Source organism: Perca flavescens, chromosome 2 (assembly GCF_004354835.1).
Source record: "Perca flavescens isolate YP-PL-M2 chromosome 2, PFLA_1.0, whole genome shotgun sequence".
In the NCBI taxonomy this organism is placed as follows: Eukaryota; Metazoa; Chordata; class Actinopteri; order Perciformes; family Percidae; genus Perca; species Perca flavescens.
The window spans coordinates 312,025-324,986 of record NC_041332.1 but is presented as its reverse complement, the minus strand read 5'-3'; the positions used below and the strand labels follow the sequence as shown (position 1 = coordinate 324,986).

General features: G+C 47.1%; 1 protein-coding gene across 1 annotated transcript in view; it reads left to right on the top strand.

The window, feature by feature from the left end:
- Positions 1-1,636: 1,636 nt before the first annotated feature.
- The window catches only part of LOC114565975 (serum response factor), a gene marked incomplete at its 3' end in the record, with an annotated part of 13,215 nt that continues 1,889 nt past the window's right edge, over positions 1,637-12,962 (top strand). Inside the window, exons 1-5 of the mRNA XM_028594319.1 lie at positions 1,637-2,506; positions 4,251-4,508; positions 9,075-9,405; positions 11,188-11,280; positions 12,681-12,839. Of these exons, the coding sequence (XP_028450120.1) occupies positions 2,186-2,506; positions 4,251-4,508; positions 9,075-9,405; positions 11,188-11,280; positions 12,681-12,839 (1,162 nt within the window). The remainder of the gene's footprint in view (positions 2,507-4,250; positions 4,509-9,074; positions 9,406-11,187; positions 11,281-12,680; positions 12,840-12,962) is intronic.

Genomic DNA, 12,962 nt, shown 5'->3' with positions numbered 1-12,962 from the left:
ATCCAGACAGGCCGATACAAACAACAATGGCTGCCCAAAGAGGAGCGCTTCTGCCAGCTGTGCAAGAGAGACGAAGTCGAGACAGAGCTGCACTTCCTGACAGAATGCACAGAGCTGCAGCCAATCAGAACTCAATATTTCCCCAAATTCAAACACAAACACCCGACATTTGACCAAATAACCGACATCAATAAAATGCCGATCCTGCTGGGAGAACAGCCAGAGAGCTGCAGTCTAGCAGCAGAATATGTCTTTACCTGCTACACACTCTGAGGAACAGGGAGTGACCCCCCCTATACACACACAGATATACATACACAGATATACACACACAGATATACACACACAGATATACACACACATATACACACACAAAGACACACAGACACACACATACACACACACACACCTGTAATATTCTTGTGTTCATGTTGTTGCTGATATCATCAGTGTTGTTCATATTGTTACATTGTGTTGACATGATTGTAGCTTTTATACGAATGTTGACTTAATGTTTACTGTCTGCATCCTGCTGGACTACTGGATGTTAATGTGTAACATGTTTCACTGTTTATGTGCTTTAGCAATACTGTATGTCAATATGGTCATGCTAATAAAGCCTCATTGAATTGAATTGAATTGACAGAGAGAGAGAGAGAGAGCGAGAGAGAGAGAGAGAGAGACACAGAGAGACAGAGACAGAGAGAGAGAGAGAGAGAGAGAGAGACAGAGAGACAGAGAGACAGAGAGAGAGAGAGAGAGAGAGAGACACAGAGAGACAGAGAGAGAGAGACAGAGAGAGAGAGAGAGAGAGACACACAGAGAGAGAGAGAGACAGAGAGAGACAGAGAGAGAGAGAGAGAGAGAGAGAGAGAGAGAGACACAGAGAGAGAGAGACACAGAGAGAGAGAGAGAGAGAGAGAGAGAGAGAGAGAGAGAGACACAGAGAGAGAGAGACAGAGAGACAGAGAGAGAGAGAGAGAGAGAGAGAGAGAGAGAGAGAGAGAGACAGAGAGAGAGAGAGACGCTGTTTGCACACTGCGCACAGACTTGGAGAGACGCTGTGCTCGCATGAAATCGGAGAGAAACTGCAACAATGGTATCGACTTCATCACAACAGAATCGATCAGATACCAATACTCATCTTGGTATCAATATTTAGATCGATACGCCCAGCCCTAGTTAATTGGCTGGGTTTAATTCAACCTGCTTTTGTGCAACCAAATCAAAGCTAAATTCATTCAGGATAATTTTAATATCCCAGGTTAATCCCTTATCCTGGTTGTGTGCAACAGGCCCCTGGTTGCCTCTCTTCTCTTTGCTTTAAAAAATACTAAAACAAATATAATAACCTAACGCCCCCCTATCTGTTACCCAGGTCCATACCGGGCTGAGTTACTGTTTATAATATGTAAAAGGCTTGTTTAATAAATACATAAATCATTCATCTTCCTCCCCTTCTGCTTCTCTGTACAGATTTGTAGTTTTCCCGTCTGTAGTTCTGTTGACCATATAAGGAGCGGCAGCGCCATAAAAGGAAGTGCTACTTTATATGGAGGAAAGTAGTTCCCCTGCGAGTCCATTTTGGTATCACTGCGCACATTAATTTAGCGTCTCATGTGTACAAGTCTAATATAATATCTATTAGTCCTAGATGTTCGGAATACATTAATGAGACGGTCCTGATGATCTGTGTGATATTTAAAAGCAGTGTGAAAATAATGCGTACAGTGTGTAGAACTATATTCCACAGCGGACGGATATCTGTAGACGCTGCTAGTCATTTCCTTATGTGGAGCGCAGTGTTTTGTCACTGATTACTGTACAAAAACACAACTTTTGTAAACTTTATTCACTGATTCTTCTCAAACTGGATCAGTTTTTATGTAGAAAATGTTTCCTGATGTCTCCTCCGATGTTCCCCGGCCGCTCGGCGGGAACTCTCGGTGATTTACGGAGTTTGATGGACAGAGAGCTTCACTTGTTGCTAAAGTAACCGCTCACTGATGCTAACTGTAGCCGAAGATCCTCTATGCTAATTGTAGCTGCCGTTAGCTAGTTAGCTCAGTTAGCCGAGCATCTAGCGGTTAGCGGTGCTATTAGCTGACTGTGACCGGCCTGGGAGCTCGGAGAGCCGGCAGGAGGAGGAGGTTTTCCGGCCCGGGGGGCGGTGTGGGGGGGGAGAATGGGCACCAGAACTGGAGCCGGGCTGAACACGGCCGGACCGGGACCGAACAATGACCCGGATGTGATTTCCAGCGGGTCCGAGCCGGACTCTGACTCCGGGGAGGACACGGCGGGTTCGGGCGGGGACCGGAGAGGCGTGAAGCGGGAGCGGAGTGAGCGAGAGGTTGGTACCTCCCGGGGTCTGATCCCCGGCGGGCTGCCGGGAGCCAAACCCGGGAAGAAAACCAGAGGAAGAGTAAAGATCAAGATGGAGTTCATTGACAACAAACTGCGGCGCTACACGACTTTCAGCAAGAGGAAGACCGGCATCATGAAGAAGGTGAGTCCGGTGTTACAGCCCTACTGGTCTCCATGCTAACTGGTTTCCGTATTAACACAACATATACGGAAACCAGTTAGTGTGGAAACCAGTAGGGCTGTAACACCGGAGCTCTCACAACATAGTCACACTTTTATAATACTACCATTTCTGTTTTTAAATGTTCCAATTCTTTTTGAAAATATATAAAAATAAATAAATAAATGTGTGTGTGTGTATATATATATATATATATATATATATATATATATATATATATAAAATAATTTAATAATCAAAAAATAATGTAAAATATATGATACTCGATAATAATACAAATGTATTTCTAATATATAAAAAAATCTGAAATATCAAAAACTGAATCTATAATTCAGTTTTTTGTAAAATATAACATTTTTGGAGGGTCTTGCCTGTGTCTATCTGCAGATGATAGCCTGTGTCTATCTGCAGATGATAGCCTGTGTCTATCTGCAGATGATAGCCTGTGTCTATCTGCAGATGATAGCCTGTGTCTATCTGCAGATGATAGCCTGTGTCTATCTGCAGATGATAGCCTGTGTCTATCTGCAGATGATAGCCTGTGTCTATCTGCAGATGATAGCCTGTGTCTATCTCCAGATGATAGCCTGTGTCTATCTCCAGATGATAGCCTGTGTCTATCTCCAGATGATAGCCTGTGTCTATCTCTAGGTGTTAGACTGTGTCTATCTCAGGCTTACTGAAAAAATATGTTACACTGTGTCTATGTTACAGATCATATGTTAGCCTGTAGCTAAGTTTCCATCCACTTGTCAATCGAATTATCTGAAGTTCGGTAAAAAAACTCCTGTGAATAAAGCTGAGTGTGAAAGTGTGTTTCCATCCAACAGCTTTAAAGAGAATAAAAACCTGTTGCGTAATGATGTCACGTGCTGTTTTGCAGTGAAATTGGTATATTGAATTGATTTGAGACATTTGAAGGTGTTTCCGTTCATTTTCGCACTGAATCGCACAACATTCACGCGAACGTTTGCAAACTAGGTTTTGCTAGACAGAAGTAGTTGTTAATATTAGAAGGTGAGGAGGAGCTGCGATGGGCCTTTGGCCGAGGATCTGATCCAGATCATCTACAAGGTGAACTCTCCTTTTATTTTCCCTCCGTCACCGCTGAGAGACAACTCTCTTTTTGGAGACATGTATCTCTGTTAGAGCTCCTTCCATTTACTCCGCGGGACGTCCCACGGCTCGTCCTAACCTCTGTTGGTCGTTTCCTTCACCAGTTCCTGATACATTTTGGCATTTCTTAGATTTTTGCTGTCTAAAATAGTTATATTTTTCTGGTAAATTAAATTCAAAAAGTCTCTTGTCTCCTCGTTGGTCCACTTCCATCTTGTCTTTGTTGACGCCTGTCATGTGTGCAAACAGAGAGGAAATACTGGGCGGGAATGGACTACAACTTCTTCTTCTTTGTTTTGTGGTGGGTTGCAACCATAAAATGACCTAAAACTTAATCGCAATTCATTATTTATTCGGCAAATAACGTTTCCATCAGCGTTTATCGCATAAGCCGTATATATCGATCAAGAGAAAATCCCATGAGACCAAACGTATTTCCTTTGACTCGATATTCATGAAATTCAGTCGGATTTTACTGTTTCCATGACAGCATTTTTCATTCAATATCACTTAATTCGGATAAAAACGTGTGGATGGAAACATAGTTTGTGTCTATCTCCAGGTGATAGCCTGTGCCGTGTCCCTGCAGGCCTACGAGCTGTCCACGCTGACTGGGACCCAGGTCCTGCTGCTGGTTGCCAGCGAGACGGGCCACGTGTACACGTTTGCGACGAGGAAGCTGCAGCCGATGATCACGTCTGAGACGGGGAAGGCTCTGATCCAGACCTGCCTCAACTCGCCAGACTCCCCGCCACGCTGGGACCCCTCCTCCGACCAGAGGATGAGCGCCACGGGCTTCACGGAGACAGACCTCACCTACCAGGTGGCAGAGTCAGAGGGGGCCAAGGTAACGCCACGGCAACAGACACTGTAGAAAGGCTACAGACACACACACACACAGAGACACACACACAGAGACACACACACAGAGAGACACACAGAGACACACACACAGAGAGACACACAGACACACACACACAGACACACACACAGAGACACACAGACACACACACAGAGACACACAGAGACACACACAGAGAGACACACAGACACACACACAGAGACACACACACACACACACACACACAGACACACACACAGACACAGACACACACACACACACACAGACACACACACAGACACACACACAGAGACACACAGACACACACACACAGAGACACACACACAGAGACACACACAGAGACACAGACAGAGACACAGACACACACACAGAGAGACACACAGACACACACAGAGACACACACAGACACACACACACACACACAGACACACACAGAGACACAGACAGAGACACAGACACACACAGAGACACACACACAGAGACCCACACACAGACACACAGAGACACACACAGAGACAAACACAGACACACACACACACACACACACACACAGAGACAGACACACAAAAACACACACACACACACAGAGACAAACACAGACACACACACACACAGAGACAAACACAGACACACACACACACACAGAGACACAGACACACACACACAGAGACAGACACACAAAACACACACACAGAGACAGACACACACACACAGAGACAGACACACAAAACACACACACAGAGACAGACACACAAAACACACACACACACAGACAGACACAGAGACACACACACACACACACACTGACACTACCATCTCTGAGTGTGTTTCTTGCTTCGGTTGATAGAGACAGTGTTGATAGAGACAGTGCTGATAGAGACAGTGCTGATAGAGACAGTGCTGATGGAGACAGTGCTGATGGAGACAGTGTTGACGGAGACATTGTTGATATACACAGTGCTGATGGAGACAGTGCTGATGGAGACAGTGCTGATGGAGACAGTGCTGATAGAGACAGTGCTGATGGAGACAGTGCTGATGGAGACAGTGCTGATAGAGACAGTGCTGATAGAGACAGTGCTGATGGAGACAGTGCTGATAGAGACAGTGTTGATGGAGACAGTGCTGATGGAGACAGTGCTGATGGAGACAGTGTTGATGGAGACAGTGCTGATGGAGACAGTGCTGATGGAGACAGTGCTGATAGAGACAGTGCTGATAGAGACAGTGCTGATGGAGACAGTGTTGACGGAGACATTGTTGATATACACAGTGCTGATGGAGACAGTGCTGATAGAGACATTGCTGATAGAGACAGTACTGATAGAGACAGTGCTGATAGAGACAGTACTGATAGAGACAGTACTGATAGAGACAGTGCTGATAGAGACAGTGTTGATAGAGACAGTGTTGATAGAGACAGTGTTGATAGAGACAGTGTTGATAGAGACAGTACTGATAGAGACAGTGTTGATATACACAGTGCTGATGGAGACAGTGCTGATGGAGACAGTGCTGATGGAGACAGTGCTGATAGAGACAGTGCTGATAGAGACAGTGCTGATAGAGACAGTGCTGATGGAGACAGTGCTGATGGAGACAGTGCTGATAGAGACAGTGCTGATAGAGACAATGTTGATGGAGACAGTGCTGATGGAGACAATGTTGATAGAGTCAGTGTTGACAGAGACAGTGTTGACAGAGACAGTGTTGATAGAGACAGTGTTGATAGAGACAGTGTTGATAGAGACAATGTTGATAGAGACAGTGCTGATAGAGACAGTGCTGATAGAGACAGTGCTGATAGAGACAGTGCTGATAGAGACAGTGCTGATAGAGACAGTGCTGATAAAGACAATGTTGATAGAGACAGTGCTGATGGAGACAGTGTTGATAGAGACAGTGTTGATAGAGACAGTGTTGGTAGAGACAATGTTGATAGAGACAGTGCTGATAGAGACAGTGTTGATAGAGACAGTGTTGACAGAGACAGTGTTGACAGAGACAGTGTTGATAGAGACAGTGTTGATAGAGACAGTGCTGATAGAGACAGTGTTGATAGAGACAGTACTGATAGAGACAGTACTGATAGAGACAGTGTTGATACACACAGTGCTGATGGAGACAGTGTTGACGGAGACAGTGTTGACGGAGACAGTGCTGACGGAGACAGTGCTGACGGAGACAGTGCTGATGGAGACATTGTTGATATACACAGTGCTGATAGAGACAGTGTTGACAGAGACAGTGTTGACAGCGACAGTGCTGATAGAGACAGTGCTGATAGAGACAGTGCTGATAGAGACAGTGTTGACGGAGACATTGTTGATATACACAGTGCTGATAGAGACAGTGCTGATAGAGACAGTGCTGATGGAGACAGTGTTGACGGAGACATTGTTGATATACACAGTGCTGATGGAGACAGTGTTGATAGAGACAGTGTTGATAGAGACAGTGCTGATAGAGACAGTGCTGATGGAGACAGTGTTGACGGAGACATTGTTGATATACACAGTGCTGATGGAGACAGTGCTGATAGAGACAGTGCTGATAGAGACAGTGCTGATGGAGACAGTGTTGACGGAGACATTGTTGATATACACAGTGCTGAGGGAGACAGTGTTGATAGAGACAGTGTTGATAGAGACAGTGCTGATAGAGACAGTGCTGATAGAGACAGTGCTGATAGAGACAGTGCTGATAGAGACAGTGCTGATAGAGACAGTGCTGATAGAGACAGTGTTGATAGAGACAGTACTGATAGGGACAGTGCTGATAGAGACAGTACTGATAGAGACAGTACTGATAGAGACAGTACTGATAGAGACAGTGTTGATAGAGACAGTACTGATAGGGACAGTACTGATAGAGACAGTACTGATAGAGACAGTACTGATAGGGACAGTACTGATAGAGACAGTACTGATAGAGACAGTGTTGATATACACAGTGTTGATAGAGACGGTGTTGATAGAGACAGTACTGATAGAGACAGTACTGATAGACAGTACTGATAGAGACAGTGCTGATAGAGACAGTACTGATAGAGACAGTACTGATAGGGACAGTGCTGATAGAGACAGTACTGATAGAGACAGTACTGATAGAGACAGTACTGATAGAGACAGTGTTGATAGAGACAGTACTGATAGAGACAGTACTGATAGAGACAGTACTGATAGAGACAGTACTGATAGAGACAGTGTTGATAGAGACAGTACTGATAGGGACAGTACTGATAGAGACAGTGTTGATAGAGACAGTACTGATAGAGACAGTACTGATAGAGACAGTGCTGATAGAGACAGTACTGATAGAGACAGTACTGATAGGGACAGTGCTGATAGAGACAGTACTGATAGAGACAGTACTGATAGAGACAGTACTGATAGAGACAGTGTTGATAGAGACAGTACTGATAGGGACAGTACTGATAGAGACAGTACTGATAGACACAGTACTGATAGAGACAGTACTGATAGAGACAGTGTTGATATACACAGTGTTGATAGAGACGGTGTTGATAGAGACAGTACTGATAGACAGTACTGATAGAGACAGTGCTGATAGAGACGGTGTTGATAGAGACAGTACTGATAGAGACAGCGCTGATAGAGACAGTGTTGATAGAGACAGTGCTAAAAAGAGGACTAAAAAATCATCTTTTGGAAATTTATCTTAATGTCTTAATTAAAAAATAGTAAAAATCCAACCTTAAGGACACCAGTGTTCTTTGTGAATGAATAATGTATCGTAAATATATAAATACCCTTCACCATACCTACACACTGGCATGGTTTTATTACCCTTCACCATACCTACACACTGGCATGGTTTTAATACCCTTCACCATACCTACACACTGGCATGGTTTTATTACCCTTCACCATACCTACACACTGGCATGGTTTCAATACCCTTCACCATACCTACACACTGGCATGGTTTCAATACCCTTCACCATAGCTACAAACTGGCATGGTTTTATTACCCTTCACCATACCTACACACTGGCATGGTTTTATTACCCTTCACCATACCTACACACTGGCATGGTTTTATTACCCTTCACCATAGCTACACACTGGCATGGTTTTATTACCCTTCACCATAGCTACACACTGGCATGGTTTTATTACCCTTCACCATACCTACACACTGGCATGGTTTTAATACCCTTCACCATACCTACACACTGGCATGGTTTTATTACCCTTCACCATACCTACACACTGGCATGGTTTTAATACCCTTCACCATACCTACACACTGGCATGGTTTTATTACCCTTCACCATACCTACACACTGGCATGGTTTTATTACCCTTCACCATACCTACACACTGGCATGGTTTTATTACCCTTCACCATACCTACACACTGGCATGGTTTTAATACCCTTCACCATACCTACACACTGGCATGGTTTTATTACCCTTCACCATACCTACACACTGGCATGGTTTTAATACCCTTCACCATAGCTACACACTGGAATCCAACTAGTGGTCTCTGTGTCATGTTCAGCAGTCTCTGCTGTCTGTGTAGGACTCGGGGATCAAACCAGCGGCCTCGGTGTCCGGTGAGGACTCGGGGATCAAACCAGCGGCCTCGGTGTCCGGTGAGGACTCGGGGATCAAACCAGCAGCCTCGGTGTCCGGTGAGGACTCGGGGATCAAACCAGCGGCCTCGGTGTCCGGTGAGGACTCGGGGATCAAACCAGCAGCCTCGGTGTCCGGTGAGGACTCGGGGATCAAACCAGCGGTCTCGGTGCAGCTGCAGGGCGGCGCCCCCTGCTGGACGCCCTCCTCCACCAACGGGACGCTGCTGAAGACGGCGGCTGGCGTCGTGCTTCCTGCAGGCTTCACGCTGATGTCAGGTACACTTCCTGTCACATGTTCTCCACTTCCTGTCACATGTTCTCCACTTCCTGTCACATGTTCTTCCTGTCTGTCGCTCTGCTGCTGACTCTGTGGAACAGCTTTGGGCCTAACCAGGACATGAATATGTAGGGCCCTATGAAATCCGTTTTTATTTCTTTTCAAATTCCGTGTTTTGGGATTTATTTTTAGCCGTTTTGTATTTTTGGGATTAGCTTGTTTTGGTTTCTCCTCTGAGCAGTATTGACCTTTAAAAACTCTGTGACACAAACTCACAATTCAGCTTTTTAATTGAAACTGTTAATATATTCAGCAAAGCACATTCAAAATGCCCTCAATCAAAGCTAATTGGATGCTCACCTGTAACAACGTTGAGGACACTGCGATCTCGGTTGCCAGAGGTTTCGCCGACAACAACCTAGATTTTCTCTCCGTGGATCTCTTGCAGCCCTTGTTGCCCGTGTGCTGCCCCGGGGCAGGTGGGTCTGCCCCGGGGCAGGTGGGTCTGCCTGAGGCCCCTGGTGTTTTCTGGAAGCGCTCCTTGCGATGTTTAACAAGAAACAGACGTATCCTCTTCATTTCTGTGCGGTACGTCAGCTTCAGCACACATTGCAACAACATCTTCCGTGAACTCGTGCCCTGCATCTGTTGTTGTAGTCCTAGTCTGTAGGGCGGGAGCAGCACGGTGGCCCAGTGGCAGCACTGTGGCCTCACAGCAGCAAGGTTCTAGGTTTGAATCCAGGTGGTTCTGGGGCCTCTGTGTGGAGTTTGCATGTTCTCCCCATGTTTGCGTGGGTTTCCTCTGGGTGCTCCGGTTTCCCCCACCATCAAAAACATGTACTAGGTTCTCCAGTCAGTGCCCTTGAGCAAGGCACTGGCTCAGATCTGGAGTTGGTCCCAGGGCGCTGTGATTGGCTGCCCACTGCTCCCTTGAGGGATGGGTTAAATGCAGAGAATACATTTCGTTTATATGTGTTTAATATGTGTATATATGTGTATTTATATATGTGGAAATCAAGGAAATCATAACGCAGCAGGTCAGTCAGAGAGAGACACGAGATGTTCTGAGAAGAGAAGTGATGAATGAATGAATGAATGAGGATAAGAAGAGAAGTGATGAATGAATGAATGAATGAATGAATGAGGATAAGAAGAGAAGTGATGAATGAATGAATGAGGATAAGAAGAGAAGTTATGAATGAATGAATGAGGATAAGAAGTGATGAATGAATGAATGAATGAATGAGGATAAGAAGAGAAGTTATGAATGAATGAATGAGGATAAGAAGTGATGAATGAATGAATGAGGATAAGAAGTGATGAATGAATGAATGAATGAGGATAAGAAGAGAAGTGATGAATGAATGAATGAGGATAAGAAGAGAAGTAATGAATGAATGAATGAATGAATGAATGAGGATAAGAAGAGAAGTAATGAATGAATGAATGAATGAGGATAAGAAGAGAAGTTATGAATGAATGAATGAGGATAAGAAGAGAAGTTATGAATGAATGAATGAGGATAAGAAGTGATGAATGAATGAATGAGGATAAGAAGAGAAGTGATGAATGAATGAATGAGGATAAGAAGAGAAGTAATGAATGAATGAATGAGGATAAGAAGAGAAGTTATGAATGAATGAATGAATGAGGATAAGAAGAGAAGTTATGAATGAATGAATGAGGATAAGAAGTGATGAATGAATGAATGAGGATAAGAAGAGAAGTGATGAATGAATATTTCTACATGAGTCTGATGATGGTTGAATGTGTGTCATCAGGAGGCGGAGTCTCCCAGCAGCTGCAGAGCATTCAGCTTCAGCCCTCGACCAATCAGAGCAGCTCGGACACCCGCAGCCCCCCCTCCTCCACAGGTAACACTCACAGCCCCCCCTCCTCTACAGGTAACACCCACAGCCCCCCCTCCTCCACAGGTAACACTCACAGCCCCCCCTCCTCTACAGGTAACACCCCACCCCCCTCCTCTACAGGTAACACCCACAGCCCCCCCTCCTCCACAGGTAACACCCACAGCCCCCCCTCCTCTACAGGTAACACCCACAGCCCCCCCTCCTCTACAGGTAACACCCACCCCCCCCTCCTCCACAGGTAACACCCACAGCCCCCCCCTCCTCTACAGGTAACACCCACAGCCCCCCCCCTACAGGTAACACCCACAGCCCCCACCACCCACAGGTAACACCCCAGCCCCCTCCCACAGGTAACACCCACAGCCCCCCTCCTCCACAGGTAACACCCCCCCCCTCCTCCACAGGTAACACCCACAGCCCCCCCTCCTCTACAGGTAACACCCACAGCCCCCACCACTCCACAGGTAACACCCACAGCCCCCCCTCCTCTACAGGTAACACCCACAGCCCCCACCACTCCACAGGTAACACCCACAGCCCCCCTCCTCTACAGGTAACACCCACAGCCCCCCCTCCTCTACAGGTAACACCCACAGCCCCCCCTCCTCTACAAGTAACACCCACAGCCCCCCCAGGTAAGACCCACAGCCCCCCCTCCTCTACAGGTAACACCCACAGCCCCCCCTCCTCTACAGGTAACACAGGTAACACCCACAGCCCCCACCACTCCACAGGTAACACCCACAGCCCCCCTCCTCTACAAGTAACACCCACAGCCCCCCCAGGTAACACCCACAGCCCCCCCTCCTCTACAGGTAACACCCACAGCCCCCCCTCCTCTACAGGTAACACAGGTAACACCCACAGCCCCCCCTCCTCCACAGGTAACACCCACAGCCCCCCCTCCTCCACAGGTAACACCCACAGCCCCCCCCTCCTCCACAGGTAACACCCACAGCCCCCCCTCCTCCACAGGTAACACCCACCCCCCCCCCTCCCCACAAGTAACACCCACAGCCCCCCCTCCTCCACAGGTAACACCCACAGCCCCCCCTCCTCTACAGGTAACACCCACAGCCCCCCCTCCTCCACAGGTAACACCCACGCCCCCCCCCTCCTCTACAGGTAACACCCACAGCCCCCCCTCCTCCACAGGTAACACCCACAGCCCCCCCCCTCCTCTACAGGTAACACCCACAGCCCCCCCCCTCCTCTACAGGTAACACCCACAGCCCCCTCCTCCCACAAGTAACACCCACAGCCCCCCCCCCTCCTCTACAGGTAACACCCACAGCCCCCTCCTCCACAGGTAACACCCACAGCCCCCCCTCCTCCACAGGTAACACCCACAGCCCCCCCCCACAGGTTGCTGAAAACATGAACTGAATACTCTGTCTCTGCAGCCAGTGTCTCTTCGTCTTCGTCCTCGGGGTCTGGTCACATGATGTACCCCGGAGGTCACACGGTGATGTACGCTGCTCCTACGTCCTCATTGGCCGACGGCAGCCTCACGGTCCTCAACACGTTCCCCCCGACAGGCCACGCCCAGTCACATGATCCCGGTAGGGCCCCCCTCCTCTGCTGCTAAAGGCCTAGTGTTACTCTGCTGCTACAAGCCTAATGTTAATGTTTAGTGTTACTCTGCTGCTACAGGCCTAATGTTAATGTTTAGTGTTACTCTGCTG